At 38.2% G+C, this 21,472-nt stretch overlaps 3 protein-coding genes across 3 annotated transcripts; 2 read left to right on the forward strand and 1 right to left on the reverse strand.

Moving 5' to 3' along the window:
* Positions 1-496: 496 nt before the first annotated feature.
* avl9 (AVL9 homolog (S. cerevisiase)) lies at positions 497-11,089 on the forward strand. The gene is made up of 16 exons (XM_060863089.1): positions 497-718; positions 1,555-1,672; positions 1,768-1,853; positions 2,023-2,094; positions 2,197-2,286; positions 2,379-2,445; positions 2,858-2,898; positions 3,051-3,089; positions 3,187-3,256; positions 3,524-3,966; positions 4,229-4,363; positions 4,470-4,689; positions 4,818-4,935; positions 5,488-5,541; positions 8,156-8,244; positions 8,420-11,089. The coding sequence occupies exons 1-16, from the start codon at positions 635-637 to the stop codon at positions 8,533-8,535; spliced, it is 1,842 nt and encodes a 613-aa protein (XP_060719072.1). The 5' UTR covers positions 497-634; the 3' UTR covers positions 8,536-11,089.
* A 1,472-nt stretch (positions 11,090-12,561) lies between these two features.
* On the forward strand, positions 12,562-14,604 carry lsm5 (LSM5 homolog, U6 small nuclear RNA and mRNA degradation associated). The gene is made up of 5 exons (XM_060863114.1): positions 12,562-12,669; positions 13,449-13,544; positions 13,661-13,688; positions 13,773-13,845; positions 14,331-14,604. The coding sequence occupies exons 1-5, from the start codon at positions 12,624-12,626 to the stop codon at positions 14,361-14,363; spliced, it is 276 nt and encodes a 91-aa protein (XP_060719097.1). The 5' UTR covers positions 12,562-12,623; the 3' UTR covers positions 14,364-14,604.
* Positions 14,605-14,847: 243 nt separating this feature from the next.
* On the reverse strand, positions 14,848-19,391 carry psme2 (proteasome activator subunit 2). The gene is made up of 11 exons (XM_060863102.1): positions 19,239-19,391; positions 17,919-17,951; positions 17,761-17,823; positions 17,444-17,530; positions 16,710-16,755; positions 16,519-16,616; positions 16,266-16,334; positions 15,496-15,563; positions 15,336-15,390; positions 15,163-15,249; positions 14,848-15,063 (listed from the first exon to the last, which is right to left on the reverse strand). Exons 1-11 carry the CDS (start codon positions 19,275-19,277, stop codon positions 14,983-14,985), a joined length of 726 nt encoding a protein of 241 aa, XP_060719085.1. The 5' UTR covers positions 19,278-19,391; the 3' UTR covers positions 14,848-14,982.
* Between the last annotated feature and the right edge of the window lie 2,081 nt (positions 19,392-21,472).

A 21,472-nucleotide genomic window follows, 5' to 3' on the forward strand; every position in this document is an offset into this window, starting at 1 on the left:
AAACAGATGAATTATGATTTTCAGCAAAACTTGTGGTGTTAGCCATGTCCTCTTGGTTGCTTCTCTGATTAATTTCCTCTTAACTCGGTCACCGAGTCTTTGTGCACAGCTTCCTATGTTGTGCCATATTCTAAATTTCTTTTTTAACTACAAATCTGGCAAACTAGATTGTTTTTCCTCTCCACTTCTGTTTTATGGGCTATTTCATGTAAATACTTGACGTCTGCCAGACGGAAACTAAATTAATTGATGTAGTATGTAATATTGATTAAAAAAACAATACTGATAAAAAAATTTTGTTTGTGTGTGTGGTATTATATTTGTCTTTACACATTTGACGGTATTTATTTTAATATTATTTCATTTACTGTATAAAAAGACTAAGTCAGTCTGGTTATTATTTTTAAAGTTAGCTTCACGCTAGTTATATTAAAAAGGGTAATGTATTAAGTGAACTTGTCCCATCTGCCGGAAATAAGCCAGCCCATGACGTCATTGTCACGAGGGCGGAAGCGGAAATGATTTCTGTTTGTGTTTGCCATCAGTAGCAGATCGATGAGGGCAGGTAGAAACGTCAGTTTTTATCATTTTAATCGTTATTCGGATTTAGCTTTTGTCCCCCCAACACACGTTAATGGAGTCTTGCGGTAAGGACGGAGTTAAAGGAGCCGTGCTGCACATCGTCGTGGTCGGCTTCCACCACAAGAGGGGCTGCCAGGTATGCTAATGCTAATGCTAATGCTAAACTAGCCAAACACAGGTGCTTTATCCGTCGTTAGCCGTCAAACACACACGCTGGTTGCCTACAACACCGGTCAGTTATTATTTTTTTTTGTTTTTTTAGAAATAAATGTCAAAGAAGCAAATATAACACGCACGCAAAAGTAGGTTAACTGTAATTCTAAAGTGGTAAACATCTAAATATTTAATGATGGTTAATTATTTAAAAAGCTGCAGTAAGAAGAGACTACAGTTCAGTCTGTGTGTGTGTGTTCTCTTGAAAGAACGTTTAGTTGTTTTTGTTACTGTGGGTTTCTTCGTACACTTTGTTGATCATCTTGTGAACGTAGTAAACACATTGATACGCGTGTAGTTTATAAGTGAACCCAGTAGCCCCGCCCCTTTACACTAGTGATGCACCAGGTTGCTCCGCTCACATTAACCTTTCACAGTTTATTATGGCTCAGACTGGGGATCTCTGGCTCAACATCCCATGCCCCCGATTGTTGCTGTGTCATTCAGTCATTCATGTTTCTTTGGGTGCCTTGTTAGGAAAATTCAAAAGTTGCTGTATTTTAATTTTAGGTTTGTAGGTTTTTGATTGGCTGGCTGGTTGTGGCATCCTGAACATTCTGTTTGGAGGGCAGTTTGAGACATTCCAAGTGTTTTGATTGGACACTGTTTCATTGCATTGTAATTGTATTGATCGGATGCTGAAACATTCCAAATGTTATGAATGGGTCAGACGTGTGTCGAGACACATTTTGTCTGGATGCCATATTGAGAAATTTTAAGATTTTTTATCAGATCAATTTGGACACTGTGTGTGAGTAGGTGGAGTTCTCTTACCCCCCCATCAGTGATGAGGGTCATGACAGTAACTTGTTACCTGATCAGTGGAAGTACCTACCATTCCTCGCTTTGCCTGATGGAGCGCACAACTATCAGGATGGTAAAGACACTCGACACTCTGCATAATTCTCACTGTATAACACTAGCTAGCAAGTTACACACAGTTAATATTCTTTTTCATCTCTGCTTCTTCAGACACAGTGTATTTCCTCCTGCCCCCACTGAGAGAAGACATGAAGTGTGTGTATGGTGTTTCTTGCTACAGACAGATCGAAGCCAAGGTCTGTACCCTTAATTAACACCGCTGCTAATGATGAATAGATGCTTAAATGTTTTGTCACAATTAGCTGTATTAGCCATATTTCAATGAGAGCATGAGGTAAATGTCCAGTGGGCAGTCAGACTACTTGCCTCAGGTTTGCTGCGACAGACAGATGTCTTTTGTTTCAGATGCTGAAGGTGAGACAGGCTGATGTCACCAGGGAGACGGTGCAGAAGAGTGTGTGTGTGCTTAGCAGAGTGGTGAGCAGCACTTCTAGCTTTCGGCCTATGTGTGGCCATGTATGTATTTGTTTTAGCTCATAAAATGTTTAGATGTAATTGACTGTAGAGTGTTTTATTTAGCCGGTTTTCGGGCTGATTGCGGCGAAGCTGCAGCTGATCACACATGCCTACTTTGAAGAGAAGGACTTCTCACAGATCTCCATCCTAAAGGTAAGGGAATGTTCCTGTTTAAATCTGTGTGTGGGGTTGGTGGGGATCTCTTGTTTACTATGCCCTCCTCCTCTGTTTGTGTGTGTGTATAGGAGCTGTATGATCACATGAATGCTTCTCTACGGTTCCCAACACTGGAGGGATCACAGCTGTATCTGGGTAAACAATCAGCTACCATCTTTACATCACACAAATTAATTTATTTACATTAAACACTTCTAATTTATAGATTTTGGGTTAGTCTGAGCTATGCTAAAAATCAAGAGAGGCAGTGTGTTCTAGCCCAGGATAGGCGTTACCCTAAGATATGGGTTTAGGATAGGTAATAGCCCAAGATATTCATTAACATAGGAAGGCTGGTACTCTGAGATATGCATTTGTCAAGGCAAGCTTTAATCTGGAATGTGTGTTATGCCAGGTTATGAGCTGAGTTGGACATGTGTTGGCCCCAAAATCAAGCAGTGGCATGATGCATGTTGGCCAAGGAATGATTTGATATATATTGTCTTGTGATACACTCAGTGACTTTCTTACCAAGTCTCTCTCTTTCTCTTCTGTCTTTTCTCTGCAGGTTTATCTGCACGAGATTTAATTCTGCACTTTAAACACAAGGTAACCCAGTGACCACGGGATGCCTGGTTACAGAACGTACCATAACTTTGACTCTCTGACTCTGAACATTCACATTTCACCTCTAATCATTATTACATTTCACTTTTAACTATGTAATTAATAATAATAATTTTGTTTACTGTGTGTTTTAGGTCCTAATGCTGTTTAAGTTGATTCTGCTGGAGAAAAAGGTCAGCTCTCTCTCTCTCTCCCAAATCCCCTGTATTAAAATGTGCTAATTGTACCTAAGTGGTGTGTGTGTGTGTGTGTGTGTGTGCGTGCGTGCAGGTGCTGTTCTATGTTTCTCCTGTTAACAGATTAGTGGGGACCCTGATGACCGTTCTCTCATTGTTCCCTGGTGAGACACACACACACACACAGTAATAATATGATGTATGATATGAAATAGAGAGGTGTGTCTTGTGAGTCCATATATGGAAGAAGGAAGTTTCCTGCATTCGTTCATGTGCAATGAACGAATGAAATCTATAGTAGATTGCAACCATCCATGTATTCTAAAGGATCACTTCACGTTGACCTGCAGTTACACTGCACAGCATGCGGACAATAACTTCATAAATTTCCTCTGAGTGAGTGATGTATGTGTGTATCTGTGTGCACGCAGGTATGATCGAGCGGGGCCTGCCTGACTCGTCTCATTATCATCCTAAAAGCAGCCAATCTGAGAGTGCTGACATCATTAAGAGCGTAGACCTAACAGAGAACACAGAAGTATTCATCGCTGAGCCCACAGGGAACCAAGCAGAGGGCTCCACTGGTCCTAAGGGGAGTCCGAGCTCGCCTGATTGGCTGGATAGCGAGTGGGAGAGTCTGGACCCGCTGGACGAGGAGGAGGAGGAGAAGCAGGAGCAGGGAGGTGGGCAAAAAATGGCACAGACGGAGTGTATAGAGACGGAGTCTACAGCGCCCATCACTGTTCAACCCAAAGCCACACCTGCTCAGACTGATACCCAAACACACAGTGCTACACAAACACAAGCTACACACCCACACACTCCCTTGCAGGACGTAGACCCCTGTGGCCTGCCGCCCGCCATTTTCACTAAGGTACTCGCTCACATATGGTGCTGTGAAAAAATATTTGCCCACTTTCTGATATCTTTCTTTTATTGTATTGTGCATTTGCTTTATATCTTCATCAGTAATTTGATATGAGGCAAGGACTTTTTTTTTTAACATCATAATGTCTTTCACTGAAGAACAGTAACACAATGAAGAAATAAATAGTTGACTTTATCAGAAAGCTGGAATGGCCTTAATGACACTCATCTTACTTAATAGCAGTAAACATGTGCGTGTTTGTGTGTAGGGTTACCTGTGTTTGCCGTACATGGCTCTCCAGCAGCATCACCTGCTCTGTGATGTAAGAGTTCGGGGGTTTGTTGCTGGAGCAACCAACATCTTGTTCCGTCAGCAGAGACACCTGAGTGATGCCATCGTAGACGTGAGACACACACACACAAAATGGTTAACTTTTGTACTGTTATTAATACCTGACTGCTTAGAATATTTGTGGTGTGTGTGTAAAATATGTGTGTGTATTCAAATAGGTGGAAGAGGCTGCTATCCACATTGCTGACCCAGAGTTGCGGCGTGTCCTCAGCCTGACCACAGCTGACCTGCGCTTCTGCGACTTCCTGCTGAAGAGTGTGAGTGATCACAGTGAGGATGTATTTCTGGACGGAACCGGCTGGGAGGGAGGAGACGAATGGATCAGGGCTCAGTTTGCACTCTACATACACACCCTATTGGCATCCACACTACAGCAAGGTAGACACGCTGTTGATTAACCCTGGTGTGTGTGTGTGTGTGTGTGTGTGTGTGTGTGTGTGTGTGTGTGTGTGTGTGTGTGTGTGTATGTTGATGGCTAATGCTATGTTAACTGCTGTCTGTGTCAGATAACGAGAAGCTGCTGGCAGATTATGGCTCTGCGTTCATCTCCACCTGGAAGATCACACACAACTACAGAGTGTGGTCCAGCACACACCATCCAGCCATCACCGAGATCACACCAGGGTGAGAACATGGGCTGTGTCCTAAACCAGACGCTGCAGGAGAATACTGCGGTTTATAACAACAAACACAGTGTGGAGAGAAGGGGAGATCAGGGGAGAAAGAAAGGAAAAAGGATAGATAGAGGAGAGAATAGAAGAAAAATTAAAAGGAGGGGAAAAGAAATATGAAAAAGAAAAAATAAATAGAGAATAAAAGAAAATCTAAATTGTGAGGAGGTGAATAAAGGGGTGTGTCTTGTGTGTATCAATTACAATGAGGTGAATAAAGAGTTGTCTTGTGTAAATCAGTAATGTGATTGGGTGAGTAAAGGGGCGTGTCTTGTGTGTATCAGTAATGTGATTGGGTGAGTAAAGGGGCATGTCTTGTGTGTATCAGTAATGTGATTGGGTGAGTAAAGGGGCATGTCTTGTGTGTATCAGTAATGTGATTGGGTGAGTAAAGGGGTGTGTCTTGTGTGTATCAGTAATGTGATTGGGTGAGTAAAGGGGTGTGTCTTGTGTGTATCAGTAATGTGAATGGGTGAGTAAAGGGGTGTGTCTTGTGTGTTCGCAGCCACCCTTTCCAGGGTCAGTACAGCGTGGCGGACGTGAAGCTGCGGTTCTCACAGTGAGTCTGCAGAAGCTCTTTCCTTTATCATTTCATCTACAATCAGCAGAAAGCAGAAAGACCAGTAGAGAAAGAAACAACAATGCTGGTTAATGATCATATGGAGGCAGTAGGTGGGGTTCAGACTTCCTGATCCTCACCACTTACAACTTAGCAGCTGATGATGAACCTCCAGTGGCAGTTCTTTTTCCTTCAACATCTACAGTGTTGCATAAAAGTTTGTGAACCCTTTAAAATTCCTATATTTCTACATAAATATCACCCAAAACATCATCAGATTTTCACACAAGTCCTAAAAGTAAACAAATTAAACCCAATCAAACAAATGAGCCAATAAGTAGAATTTTATTCCATTCCTCCTTACAAAAGAGCTTCAACACTCGGATGTTAGTGGTTGTCCTTACATGAACTGCTTGCTTCAGGTCCTTCCAGAATTGTTCATTTGGATTAAAGTCACGACATTGACTTGGCCATTTGAAAACATTATATTTGTTCCTCTTTAATCATTCTTTGGTAGACAGGGTGCTTGTGCTCATTGTCTTGGCGTATGACCCATTTTTTTCTTGAGATTCAGATCATGGACAGGTGTCTTGCCATTTTCATTTAGAGAACACTGGCATAATTCTGAATTCATTATTCCATAAATGATGGCAAGCTGTTCTGGCCCAGATGCAGCAATACAGGACCAAAGCATGATACTACCACCACCATGTTTCACTGAAGATCTATGGTTCTTATGCTGGAATTCAGTATTTTCCTTTGTCCAAAAAATAATGCTTCTGATTTTAAAACAAAAAGTTCCTTCACAAATTATTATTCCAATAGTCCTCTTTAGCAAACATCATGGGCCGCAGTGTTCTTTTTAGAGAGTAGTGGCTTTCTCTTTGCATCTCTGCCTTGCACACAAAGGTTGTTCAGTGTTCACTTGATGGCAGACTCATAAATGTTAACATAAGCCTAAGTAAAAGAGACCTTTATTTTCTTAAGTTACTCTGTATTCATTTCTGACCCAACAGACTATTACATATCTTGCTTTTGGAGTGATCTTTGTTGGTTGACCACTTCTGGGAATGTACCCATGGTCTTAAATTTCCTCCACTGCACAGAATCAATATAACTATGAGTCCAAACTCTTAACAGAGGATTTTGGTAAACTTTTCCAGCCTAATGAGCTTCAATAGTCTGCCTACAGACAGGAGGTTAAAGAGCTGGCTGTCTGGTGCAGTCACAACAACTTGGAGCTCAATACGCTCAAAACAATGGAGATGATTGTGGACTTTTAAAAAAACCCTCTGTACACCCTACTATGGCTGTAGTGAAGGCACCACTCCTGGTTTCCACCATCTCCAAGGACCTGAAGTTGGACACTCACACTGACACCGTTTTACAAAGGCCCAACATAGGATGTACTTCCTTAGCCAGGTAGGAAGTTTAACCTGCCACAGAAGCTGCTGAAACAGTTCTACTCAGCCATCATCGAGTCTGTTCTGTGCACTTCAATAACTGTCTGGTTTGGTTCAACAACAAAATCAGACATCAGAAGACCACAGAGAGCGGTTCGGACTGCCAAAAGGATTATCGGTGTTCCCCTACCCACCCTCCAAGAACTGTATATATCCAGAGTGACTAAAAGGGCTCAGAAAATCACCCTGGATCCCTCACATCCAAGTCATCCGCTTTTAGAACTTTTACCATCTGAACGGTGCTACAGAACCCCAAACACCAGCACAACCAGGCACACGAACAGTTTCTTCCCCCCGCCAATCTACCTCATAAACAGTTAAATGTTTCCACTATTATGCAATAACAATATGCAATAACCTTACATTTAATTGTTACCATCTCCATCCTAGTACATAATCATCTCATTCTGTTCTATTCCATTATACCATCTGTAGCACAACTGTACATACAATTGATTTATTTTTCTATCTTTTTTTTTTTATGTGTATCTTGTTTTCTGTGCACTGGAAGCGTATGACACTAAAACTTGGCAATAAAGCTCATTCTGATTCTGATATATCTTTTTCTGAAGTCCTCGGAAATCTCCATTGTTTTTGCAGTGATCCCCTTCCACAAATACACATCATGAAAATCAGACTGATATATCTGTTCTTTAAATAAAATAGGGCACTTATGGAGACCTGATTGTCATCTCATTGACTGAAATCAGATGCACTCAAATTTGACCTTAAAATTAGATACTAAACCTAGAGGTTCACACACTTTTACCTCTCACAGATATGTAATATTGGATTCAATATTGTAATATTGAATAAAAAGTATAATATATTTGTCTGATCTGTTTGATTGGGTTCACTTTGTCTGCTTTTGGGACTTCTGATGATGTTTTGGGTCACATATTTATGCAGAAATAGACATTTTTAATGGTTCACAAACTCAAGCAACTCTGTTTATTCCTCTGTATTCTATATTTAAAGAGACACCTGCTATGTAAGGATAAGGACATTTATTTACTGTAAAAATGATGTACTTAATTGCTAATTTAATGTGTACACTCCCTTTAAGTGAATATTTTTACTTGACACAGTGTCAAGGAGGATTTAAATTTGGACCTGTGTGTGTTTAATCTAACTTTGTTTGTGTTTTGTAGCTCAGTACAGAACAGTGAAAGGGGGCGGAGACTGGGCAGTGCAGTGATGACCACAAGCAGGAGTGTAGTGCAGACTGGCAGAGCTGTAGGTCAGTAACAGCTGATCACTAAACACTGACATGAAGTTCATACTTCATGTTGACTTCATTTCTTGGTGCTTTTAACACAACAAACAGCGTTAACTGTTATGCTTGCATTCGCTCTCTCTCGCTCTCTCGCTCTCTCTCTCTCTCTCTCTCTCTCTCTCCCCCTCTCTCTATCTAGGTCAGTCAGTGGGTGGAGCCTTGAACAGCGCAAAGTCTGTGATGTCATCATGGTTCTCAACACTTTCTCAACCAGCATTAATATCGGACCCACAGTCGACAACGACCAAGCAGTGACTGTGTCTCTCTGCATACACACGCACTCCGTCATCATTTCACATACTCACAGATCTCACACACTACCTGTTTATTGTGTCTGGTGCGTCTCTCTACTTGTCTGACCAATCAGCATTTAGTGCTGCCTCACCCTGATCTGAGTGTGGTTATCTGAAATCAGCGGCCTTAACTGTCTGTCTGTCTGTCATGGGCAGTTCAGGTTGGACTTATTATGTCAAATTCATATAGATATATAAAATCTAAAAAATATATTATTGTAATACTACTGTTCAGTGTGTGTTGTCTGTCTGTCTGTCTGTCATGTTATAGAGTGATGCATCAATATCCTTTTTGCCTTTTTTTTTTTTTTTTTTAAATACACTCCTGAACGAAATCTTCCAAGGGAAACATTCCAGGTACTGTATTTGAATTTCACGCTGGTGGATCATAACCAGGTTGTTAGAACTGCTTCAAAATGTCAAAAGAAGAAAAAGGAGCATGAGACCAAAAAAAAAAGAGTTTGGCAATTTATTGATGCAACTTTTTCCAGGAGGCTGGTGGAAATGTTGCTCCATGTGGTGAAGATGGCTTCATGAATGGCATCCGCAGTCTGGAACTGACGTCCGTTTTTGTAAACTTCCTCTGCCATCCATCTCCAAACATTCTCAAGGGGATTTAGATCAGGGGAACACACAGGATGGTCCGGAAGTGCAACATTATTGTCCTGGAAGACGTTGTTCGTCAGGCGGGTGTTGTGAACTGCAGTATTGTCCTGTTGAAAGACCCAATCATTACCAGACAGATGAGGGCCCTCGGTCAAGAGAGATGCCTGCTGCAACCACATAGCATGTCCACATAGCCAGCTGCCGTTTGACCCCACTGCACAACCTGAAGCTTTATTTTCCAACTGAATTAAAAACACCCCAGATCATGATGGAGCCTCCTTCACTGTGCCGTATAGAAAACATCTCCAGTGGGATCTCCTTGTCATGTCAGAAGCCATCAGGACCATGCACGATAATTTTTTTTCTCGATAAAACTTTGTTCCATCTTTCACGATAAACTTTGTTCCATCCTTCAATGTCCACACAATGTCTCATGTCTCCCTTGCAAATTCCAAACGGGCAAGTTTGTGGTGTGGGTCCCATTACTCAAGATCTTTTAAGAAATTTAAAATGACTGTCTTACTGCGTCCAACCTCGGCAGCAATGGGACGTTTAGAGAGCCCTTGCTTGTGCAGCTCAATAATCCTGCCATGTTCAAAAACAGAAAGCCTTTTTGCTTTTGGCATCAGGAGATCATGACAGTGTGACTGTCTAAAGGACAATGACATTTAAAGCCATATATTTGCACAGATTTTAACTTTTAAAGGCTATGGTCTTAAACCTTTGATGATCAGCTAATCATCAGTATGTCCAGTATGTTTGAGTTTAAGTGCAGTTTTAAATGAATTGCCTACTATGTATTTTTTCTCTCTTGCTCTTGTTTCTTCTTTTGGCATTTGGAAGAAGTATTTACCTGATATCAATCTAGTTACGATCCACCAGCATGACATGTCAATTGTGATACTGTAATGTGTGAAATGTGACTTGTAATATTTACCCTGGAATTAAGATTTTTTTCAGGAGTGCATATATAAAATATATATATATTTTTTTTTTAATTTGTCACGACCAAGTATGAGTGTGAGTACAGGTTTTTTGGTATTCAATGAATCTGATACTGAAATGAGCAACATCATTAAGTACATTTTAAGACCCTCAAAGGGTCACCGATATGTGTCTGTATTTGAGCATCTATTTATTTATTTGTTTCTTTCCATCCGTCTATACGTCCGTCTCTCTGGTGTTAAAATCTGTTGTCAGATTTGTCTGATAAGAAATACTGCATATAAAACAGATAATATATTAAATTATATTGATCAAATAAATACCTACATGATAGTGATATATCTACCAGATTAGTTGCCATTTGCCCTTTAATAGGAAGTGGTTGTTAAACGTGAACTGATAAACACAAATGTAAACTTTTTTTTTTTTTTTTAAAGTAAGCAAGCTGTTCGTGTCACTCGTGTTCGCGATCTCCCACACACTAAAAAATTTTCACACCTGAGTTAGACTACCATCACTACAGCACTGTCCTGAAACTCAAAATCAAGGCCCAAGCAGTTAACACCAGTGTTTACTCCTAGCATGTAGCTTAGTATGTGAGTGGGCTTTTTGTTACAAGATTAAAAAATAGTCCCCTGGCTCAACAAAGGTGGACCTTAAGTTGAATTTTGTGCTCCTGACATCACTGCTAAGTCCATTAGCCCTGCACTAATGCAATCTAACATTAATGTGTCGCATCTTCTGGCAGCTATCAGACTTTAGAATCCGAGCTCCACCCTCATTGTGATCCTTGACCGCATGGCTTCATCTTTCGTCTCTGTTTGATTTTTGAGACATGTGTTCTGTGATTTTGTTTTTAAAGAATAGTTTAATGGTTTTGCTTTCGTTTCAGCGCTGGTTTACACGTTTCTCTGAGGCATCTTTTTGGTTGTTAGTCTTAATAAATTGGAAATGATCAGTTTCAATGACTCCCAACACTCGTCTTTCAGTTTTTGTGATTCAGGGATTTTAGTTACGCTATAGCTTTACTTGTTGTGAAAAGTCATTAAAGTCATTTCTACAAAAAAAAAAAAAAAAAGAGTATAACTCAATTTATATTTTTCCTTAAGTCTATAATCAGAATCAGAAAGGTCTTTATTGCGAAGTATGTTTTCAGATACGAGGAATTTGTTCTAGTACAGAACAATACGGACACCATTTTAAACAAATTAGGAACAGGTTTCTGTTTAGACATAACAGCTTGTGCCACAACAGCTATAAACAGCAATAAAAGCTCCATAATGACCAGCTCTTTTCTTTCTCTCTCTTTTAATGTTTACAAAAAAAAATAATAATTCCAAAAATCCTGCAAATTATAAACATTAGAATGCTGTGGGGAAAAAAACCCTAACTGTTACAAACCAGTGCTACTGGAGACTCATTACATCACTTATTTTAATCACACAATAATCATTTTTGCACATTATCAACCTTCCCGGTCTTTTGTGGACAAAACAATTATTTTCATTTACTCCATGCGTCAGAAATTTACGTATATAGTATATAGTACATAAATAAATAAATAAGAGATAAGATATACCTTTATTCATCCCACAATGGGTAAATTTCACTGTTACAGCAGCCAAGAGTAATAGAATGCAAATATATAAAAAGAATGGAGACATAACATACAGTTTGTACAAAACAAAATGTATAAAAAGATGTATATTGCACATAGGTAATATTGCACGTTTTTCAATATTTCTGTTATTGCACATGTTTAAAATACTTTGTTATTGTTATTATTGCAGTTAAACATTAATAACAATGTGTATTATGGTGACTGGCTAACTGGGAGCAGCTTTAATTGTAAAGCCTAATAGCAGCAGGGAGATAAGAGCGTCTGTATCGCTCCTTCAGACACTTAGGATGTAACAGTCTGTCACTGAAGGAGCTGCTCAGAGCTGAAACCGTTTCATACTGGGGGTTGGAGTCGTTCTCCAGCAATGATGATAGTTTTACTACCATCCTCCTTTCTCCCACCTCCTGTACAGTGTCCAGAGGAATCCACAGGACTGAGCTGGCCTTCCTGATCAGTTTGTCCAGTCTCTTCCTTTCTGTAGTAGAGATGCAGCTGCACCAGAATTCCACACCACAGAATATGGCTGAGGCACAGAGTCAAAAAAGGTCTTCAGTAGCTCTCCCTGCACTCCAAAAGACCTTAGTCTCCTCAGCAGAAAGAGTCTGCTCTGTCCTTTCGTGTAGATTGCCTCAGTATTGTCTGTCCAGTCCAGTTTGCTGTTCAGATGAACACTCAGGTATTTGTAAGAATAAATAGTAAAAAAAAAAAGAGACATTTATTTATTTATTTATTTACGTATATAGTAAGTAAGTAAGTAAGTAAGTAAGTAAATAAATAAATTCAATAAATTTAATAAATAATAATAGTCTCTTTTTTAACTTCACTTCCGCTGTACGTCTTTACTCCGCAAGTCCACTTCCGGGTTCGTTATTTGCAAAATGGCGGCAACACCGGCTTCAAATCCTTCGCACTTGTTACCACTCGGTAAGAGCGTTAAGAGAACTTTATTACAACTTTATCTAGCCCGTTTCTCTCGGTAATGGAGTTATATATGCATGTATGTTTTCCCATGTGGCTGTGTTTTACGCTCAGCGCGCTTTGTGCTAACAGGACAAACCAGTGGTTGTGTCCCAAATCGCGTGTTAGTGCACTTCACCAGAGCCTCATGTAGTACAAAAACACAAAGAAACACTACGTGCTATTTAGTGCTCTTGTGTGTGGTTTGGGATGTAACCAGAAAAGCGCATGTTTAACTATTTCTAATAATATCATTTATTCAACTAACAAGTGTTCATTCACACCATGATCATTAAACTCATTGTGTCTTAAATGTGTCTTATTGAGTAAGTTTGGCTTTATTTTATTAAAAAAAGGAAGAAAAAGGTACATGAATATGAAGTTTTTCAGGGTTTGTTACAATTCTTTTTTTTAATGACCCACTAAAAATAAATTGTAATAAATTGTTGACATTTTAGGGTTTTGTTTTTGTTCATTTGGTGATGTACTTAAGTTATTGTGATATTTTTTTTTTTTTTTTTTTAAACAAACTCTGGCTTTAAGTGAAATGAGTGAATTTGAGGTAGAATCTGATTGGTCAAATAGAAATATTTCATAGAATTTTATCTTTATATTTATGTATAATATTTAACAGGAGAAAAAAAAGCTAAAACAATACAGATGTAAAATCTATTTAACCAGACAGATATCGTAAACTCGTAGCTTGGCTGGTTGTGAATTGTTAATGTTTTGTTTAATTTTTACAGAGCTGGTGGATAAATGTATTGGATCTCGGATTCACATCGTCATGAAAAACGATAAAGAGATTGTGGGAACCTTGCTGGGGTTCGATGATTTTGTCAGTATCCTTTCAGTGTTTCTCCTGAGTAAACATGATTTTACTTATAAACAAGATTATTTTTTGTTTTTCATTTGCTTGCTAGTTTGTTTGATTTGTCTTTGACCAGGATGTAATCAGACATGGTGCTTGAGGACGTCACCGAGTTGTGCGTATGTTTTACTAATTCCACTTGTTTAGAATAAAATCTTGAGTTTTGTGTAACCTTGTTACTGTGTTTGTCGTCGCACAGTGAGATCACTCCTGAAGGACGACGGATAACAAAACTGGATCAGATTCTCCTCAACGGAAACAACATCACCATGGTGAGTCCCAAAAACACGAGTGAGCTGAGGTCTGATATCTTATTAAGAATGTTAATTGTGCGAGCATTAACTGGCAGAAGTTTTAGTACAAACACTACATAGAGAATCATGTTATTGTTTGAGACAGAGCCCTAAAATGGTAGATTTTCTAGTAAGAACACTGAGTAGGGAAGTGCACTGAAGTTTGGGACCAAGCCCCAAATTATCTGCAGTTCTTGTAAAATCACTAATAAGGTGGAGGAGGGATGGAGCTCAATATGGGCTGACATGCTTGCAAGAATATTATTTAGGGAACTAATGCTAGAGGTCTGGACTGAGCCAGATAAATGGCTGACATTTATAGTAAGAACATGAGTTATAGATGGAGCCCTAGTGTTTGGGATGGAGCCGGTGGTTAACCCTGAGACGAATGGTGTTAGTATATATTAGACGATGTTAGTATATATTATTTGAGTTGTTCTGATGAAAAAATGCTGTGTTCACAGTTAATCCCCGGAGGAGAAGGACCAGAAGTGTGAAGCAATCCACATCGGCTTTTATTTTTATTTGTATGTTTTTCTCATGTAATTGTGTTGTATTTTTTTTTTTTTTATAAATATATAAAACAATTTAATGTCTGAGTTAATGTGATGTCTGATTGTGTATCAGAATGAAGAGTTGAGTTATACATTACACAGTGTGCATGGTTCTCTTCTGTTATTAATAAATAAAGTGTAAAGCCTTTTGTCACTTGGTGTAAAAGGTCACCAGTGTTGCAGACGTTCTTGTCTTAATTTTATCCTTTGTCACTTTTGGGAAAATTATTTCAGATTTTTAAAAATCTTTTATTGTATTTGTGTATTCCCCACACCAGGTGCGTGTCTGGCACTACATCACGCTCAGCAAGAGAAGATATTTGCATACTGAAACCTGTTTGGCTCACGTATTTGTTGTAACTCATTACTTTGATTTCCAGGCAGATGTGCGTCTTCCTTTTAGACAGAAAGAGGCAGAGTCACAGGCTTAATATCAAACGCTAAGCTTTTTTTATTTGGACATGAACATTGTTACAGTGTGTAGTCATGATTTGGTCAGAAATATCCAACAGAAACAGCATTTCTAGCATTTTCAGGTGTGTGAGGAAGATGGGTCTCGGTCTCAGTACATGCAGGGCTTCTCTTCTCCTTTTGGGTTCACCACCTTCTCCAGGTTCTTACTGATGATGTCATACAGCTCTGCCTGCAGAAACCAACACAGGATGTTAGACTGGTATAATATGTTCTGTAAGAAATGAAGCACTCTTGATAAAGCGCTAATTCAGTCAAACGGAATGCATACGTAATAGCCGCGTATGTCCAGTAAGATGACGCGGATCTCGCAGTATGCTGCTTCGTCTTTCTCATGGATGAGCGAGCGATAGTCCATCTGGAATCACACACAGCGCAGGTTATTGAAGGTGCAGCAGTAATGTTGCATAGCTAACATTAGCATATGGAGCTGAATTTTCTTACCACATGCATGTCTTTGGAAGCTTTGGCCACAGCATCGCCTCTCTCTGAGAAATATCTACATACACCACACCACACCACAGTCACTCCATCGTTGTATTTTACCCAAGCACTATTTAATGACATACAGCTTTTAAATTATAATGTGTAAATTTAGTTATACTTGTTAATGTTTGTCTGAAATCCTTCCAGTTTGGTTTTCACAGCTGCAATTCTCTCCAGGATTTTCTCCTAGAAAAAATATACATGAGTAATTAATAATTTAATAACGTATGTTTTACTGTATAATGTACAAAAATACACCATCTTGGAACAATGGCAGTAAAACATAGTCCTGTCATCTCACGTTTGCCATTAATGGGGTTGATTTCAAATGTTATATCTAAAAAAGAAAGCTTTCCACAAAGCTCTATGAGGCAGCTGGTTCATATTAGAGGCGTCTATCAAAACCTGGGAGGTTTTGGGGTCAGCAAGGAGTCAGATATGAAGCTCACACGACAAAGAAACCCTATCATGAGTGCAACACAGTGGATCTAATGCATTCACTGATTCATTCTTAATATCTACTTGCTTGTACTTATTTTGGGGAATGGGAGGGTTAGTTACTACTACTACTACTATTAATAATAATAATAATAATAATAATAATAATAATAATAATAATATCTGCATCAGTGGGATTAAAATCATTCCCACACACATCTCTAGTGGAGACTGGAGTGATGAACAGAAGTTGAGGTAAAAAAACCTTCTTTGCAGGCCACACCCATTATGGTGTACAGCCATACTTTAGATATTTTAAAAAAGAGACTAGTTGGAAAAAGAAAGGGAAAAGTTTAACAGCTTTAAGCAACAGATAAAATCCAGGATTATGTCCAAATTGTCAACAGTTCAATCCAGTTATCAGCCTGTAACAATGGTATGTGAACAGACCTGAATTGCAACTCCAAAGTCATTTCCATCCTCAATCTTAGGAATCAGGAGTGAAATCCAGCAAGAAACCTGCAACATTAAAGATAAGTAAAAGACGTCCTTAATCAGCATCTTGAATGTGATTGTATTAAAACACACACTGCTTTAATATACATATATTTAATCAAACTCATTAAAAAGCTATGTTCCTATTGAAATGTTCTTAGCCCTGTCTGATCTGATATCCAACTGATTTTTGATCTTGATGACTCACAGTGATGCAGGTCTCTTTAAGCCCCGTAATCTCAGGCTTCACCAAATCCAGCAGCTTCATGATCTTTTCATTTCCTTTGATGAAGCCACACACAGGACCTTTAAAAGGAAAACTAATTAAAAACTCAACAACATAGAGAACGTTATACTGAGCTACAGATACTGTATGTGGGAACGTGTGGCAAGTCGTACGTTTCTTCTTCTTCTCCTCTTCTTCATTCTTGTCTGTTTCCATTTCCTAGTTGGAGGAGAGAAAAAACGAGTTTAAAAAACTCTTCTAATTTTTTTTATGGACAGCAGATTTGTTAATCCCTCTCCACTGCTTCTCTCTTTCTACCCATCCCAACGGCATCCAGACATTGTACCAGCTCCAATCATCTTCCGTGCAATGAAGATTTTGGACCTCCACTGAGATGATTCTGACTCTGTGAGAATCCTGAGACATCTACAGATCTACCAGCTCCAGTTGGACTCTGTGATACTAAGAGATCTGAACTCCATGTGATCTTTTAAACCAATAAAACATTGTTTGACTGTATATTTATAATCACCCTCCAGTGTCACCCATATGAGGATGGGTCCCCTTTGAGTCTGGTTCCTTTCAAGGTTTCTTCCTTTACCAATTTAAGGGAGTTTTCCTTGCCACTGCTGCCTGAGTCACCTCTCATTGTCTTGCTCATTGGGGATAAATACATACACATTGTGAACTAAATCTATCTAATAATAATCTTGAATTTTTTATTATATTAATTCTTTATATTATTCCTTATGTTTACCTTCTGTTCTATGTTTATATTCTGTAAAGCTACTTTGAGACAATGTCAATTGTAAAAAAGCTCTATACAAATAAACTTGAATTGAATTGAATTGAATTGAATAACATGAAAATAAAAATGACACAAGTAACACATATTAGCAAGGTTTACCTCCTCTTCCGGGCTTGGAGGATCGGGGATAGGGATATCAAGTGCCGCATGGAGGGAAGAGAGATCTGAGACGCACAGTTCCTCCTCCTGAAACAAAGAGCTATGTGAGTGCTGGATTCTGGAATGGTATCAAATGGTATATGTGTTTATTTATCAATTATGGAAACAGTCTCAGCTGCTCAACAATGGAAGGAGCTGCTCAACAATATTATTTGTTACTACAAATAAATAAAATTTTGTTGTTATTTAGTAAATAGAAAATTGACATCAATTGCTGTATTGCCAGAGGATTAAAAAAAGACATCAGGATCGATTACCTGAATCACATTGTCCAACTGGGAAATCTTCTTTGGAATATGATTTGAGAAAAGATCTTCTGCCTGAACGGAAATATAGACATGTTAAATACAAAGTCTACATGCACTAATAGTACATGTTTATGCAATTCCATGTAAATCTCCTTATGATGTTTTACCTTCTGATACAGTGAATGGCGGAAGTTTTGAACCTGCAGAGAAAATGAAAGAAAAATTGTACATAGAGTTCACAGATCAGCTCATCAATAATGACTGATTTCATCACAAGTGGATATGATTTGGCGAGTAAAATGGCTGAAACATACACATGAGCCACGTATCATCAGAGGATGTTAATAAAAATGTTAATAAAATTTTACATTTTACATCTAAGTTTTATAGGGTTTAGGTTGCAAATCAGCGTCTTAGGCAAAACTAGAAATGTAGGAAAAAAGGTTAAAAGATTATAGGTTTAGGTTTGGGTTTAAGATAAAGCCTAATATTTGTTTAGGTTTTTGCTTTAATTTTACTATTTAGATTGAAAGTGAAACTTTAATTCAGTTTTAAATTTCATCTGGATTTCAGACTAAACCCAGCTTTAGTTTCAGTGAAGTTTGGTAGGTGTTTTTTTTAAGATAGTAACTTAATTTAATTTAGTTTCATTCATTTTGTTTAGCTTCATTCAAGTGAAAGTTGAAGCTAAGTTGAAGCTATGTTTTAGAACTTAAACCAGGGTTTGTTTAATTTTTGTTTCAGTGAAAGAGTGTTGGAGATTTTGAATTTTTGTTATTTTAGGCTTTGGGGTCTTCGTTTGCAGTTAAATGCAAGTTTTTTGTAGATTAATTTAAGTGAAAGCTCTGATTCAGGTTCAGGGACAAACCCAGGTTTAGCCTATCTTTAATTTCAGTTAAAGATGTAGTTTAAGTTTTAGGTTAAACACTGATTCAGTTTAGATTTGGAGATATAAGTTTTAAGCTCTAAGTTTAAACATGTTTAGTTTAGTGTCAATTTGGTTTAATTTGGTTTCAGTACCCAACACTTTCCTTTTGAGATTTCACCGTATTTTCATAATGAAATAAAAGCAAACCAAAAAAATATAGATTTAATTTTATTTATTTACTTCTCTCTCTCTCTCTCTCTCTCTCTCTCTCTCTCTCTCTCTCCAAACACACTCCCAAAACCAGAATTTTCAGTATAAATCCTGAATATTAATCGTCGATTGAGGTGAATCCACATTGACCCACAGCTTTGTCTTATTGCCCTTGTTAGGACGTCCTACCTGAACATAATACTCACCTCAGCTCAGTAAAAGTTCCAGTTTGTGTTAACACACTTTTCCACGTGGGGACCAGCAAAATGTCCTCACAAGGTCAAAACCTTTAGCTATTCTTGTCCATGATTGGCTGGTCCCCATAAAGATATGAAAACCCACCTACAGACACACAGATCCGTGTGTGTGTGTGTGTGTGTGTGTGTGTGTGTGTGTGTGTGTGTCTCACCTTTAGCTCGTTGTCACGGCTGATCTTAAATTTGGACATGTTTAAGGAGTTTTGCGCAGTAAAAGTCGGATTAGATGAGTGAGATGAATGCAGTAAGGAACTCAGGGACTTTTCTGATCGCTTCCTCTTGCACTTTCACTTTCTTTCTCTGCTCCGCCCTGGCTGCTCTTAAGGTGGACTTTAAAACACACGCTCTATATTTATTATTTATATACTTAAAATGATACGTAACTTGCCACAATTCATCTATATACTTTCATAATACTTACAGAGTTAATCGAAGTGTCCGAATAATTAATTAAGTGTTAATTTTAAGAGCGTAAAATTGGAACGCTTTCAGTACGAATCCAGTCCACCTTAAAACCTAAAATCCTGTAAGTGCACTAAGGCTGTTTATTTCAGAGGTCTATTATGTGTGGTGGGGGGTGGGGGTGGGGGTGGGGGTATAATGATACGACATGAAATAAATAAGTCACGGGGAGCCTGTGCCTATCTCAGGCGTCATCGGGCATCAAGGCAGGATACACCCTGGACGGAGTGCCAACCCATCGCAGGGCTGAAATAAATAAGTATGTAATAATAATAATAATAATAATAATAATAATAATAATAATAATAATAAAGACAAAAAGTTCTGAACCTGTAGAAAAAACCTGAACACATTTATCCTATAATGTAAATATTTGCAATATTCCACACATCCAACACAGAAGCTGAATCACCTGAATTTCATACGGAAAGTAAGATTATACTCTCGCATTATACATTATAATCACCATTATTTTCTTCATCTGAAAAGAGTGATAATGAGTTAGGTCTCATAGTTTTAGGATACCAATTGGAAGGTTGTGAGTTAGATTCCAGATCCACCAAGCTGTCACTTTTGGGCCTCTGAGCAAGGCACTTAACCCTCAGTTGTATAACAAAAAAATAGATAAAGTAAGTTGCTTAATAAGTATAAGGACGTTGGCCAAATGTGTGAGAATTTAACAACTGCCATCACAAAGACACCCATGTACCCACTCACCCTTAAAGCAATCTTAATGCTGTAAATATTTACATTTACAGCATTTAGCAGACACCCTTATCCAGATTAACTTACATTTTTATCTCATTTTATTCAACTGTTAAGGGCCTTGCTCAGGGGCCTAGCAGTGGCAGCCTGGTGGAAGTGGGAATCTAACTGACAACCTTCTGATTGGTAGTCCAGCACCTTAACCATTAGGCTACCACATCCCCATCATAACCAGCATATCCAGTCCATCTCCCTACAAGTTTTTGGACAGTCAGAGTAAACCGAATATGACAGAGGAATCCCAAACAGAAAGCAGTTTTTGAACCAGGAAACTGTGAGGATGCAGTCAACAGCTTCCCACACTGTCACCATGTTGTTGGAAGTAAATGATTACGGATGTAATGATGGCAAGGCTGAATATGCTCCATTTTCCATGCTGTTAGTGTGGATGTAATTCTAGTGTGGATTATAATGCATTTTAAAAAAGCATTTAAAAACAACATGTCAACAAAGAAACTTTAAACAAAAGACTGACATACGATATGAGCTAACACACTTTGTAATGGTAAAATGCACGTTTATTTAATCTCAATATGAGAAAATGTAAAAACAATATGTAATAAATAAAGCACACAATATTCCTTTAAGAAGCTGATTTGATGATTCTCAGTTTTAAAACAAAAGTAGCAGTTTGTCCTTATTTGTCCCAAACTCAATAAAAAACAGATTAAATAATAATTATAATAATTATACAGATTAAATTGGCTTACATAGCACACAACTCAGTTTAATCTGTTTTAGATGCTGAAAGAATACTGTAAGATATTGTTATAATAGTAACTACTTTAATAAAAAAATAAATTGTAAAAAAATAACTTTTTACAATAAAATTATGTTAAAATTATATTTCAAATAGTAGACATGTTTTTTTAATTGAGTTTGGGACAGACAACGACAAACTACCACTTACTTACTACTTTTAAGCCAATTTAATCGGTATAATTATTATAACAATATCTTACAGCATTCTTTCAGCATCTAAAACAGATTAAATTAGAATTATAATAATTATACCGATTCAATTGGCTTACATAAAACACACATCTCCGTTTAGCACATGAAATTACTTTTTGCATTTGTCGCCCTCTGGCGGTAAGGATTAAAAGCTCACGCTGAGTTTGCAGTGATCACGTGATTTCTCGGAAACTGAAACGGGAGT

Source organism: Tachysurus vachellii, chromosome 2 (genome assembly GCF_030014155.1).
Source record: "Tachysurus vachellii isolate PV-2020 chromosome 2, HZAU_Pvac_v1, whole genome shotgun sequence".
Lineage (NCBI taxonomy): Eukaryota > Metazoa > Chordata > Actinopteri > Siluriformes > Bagridae > Tachysurus > Tachysurus vachellii.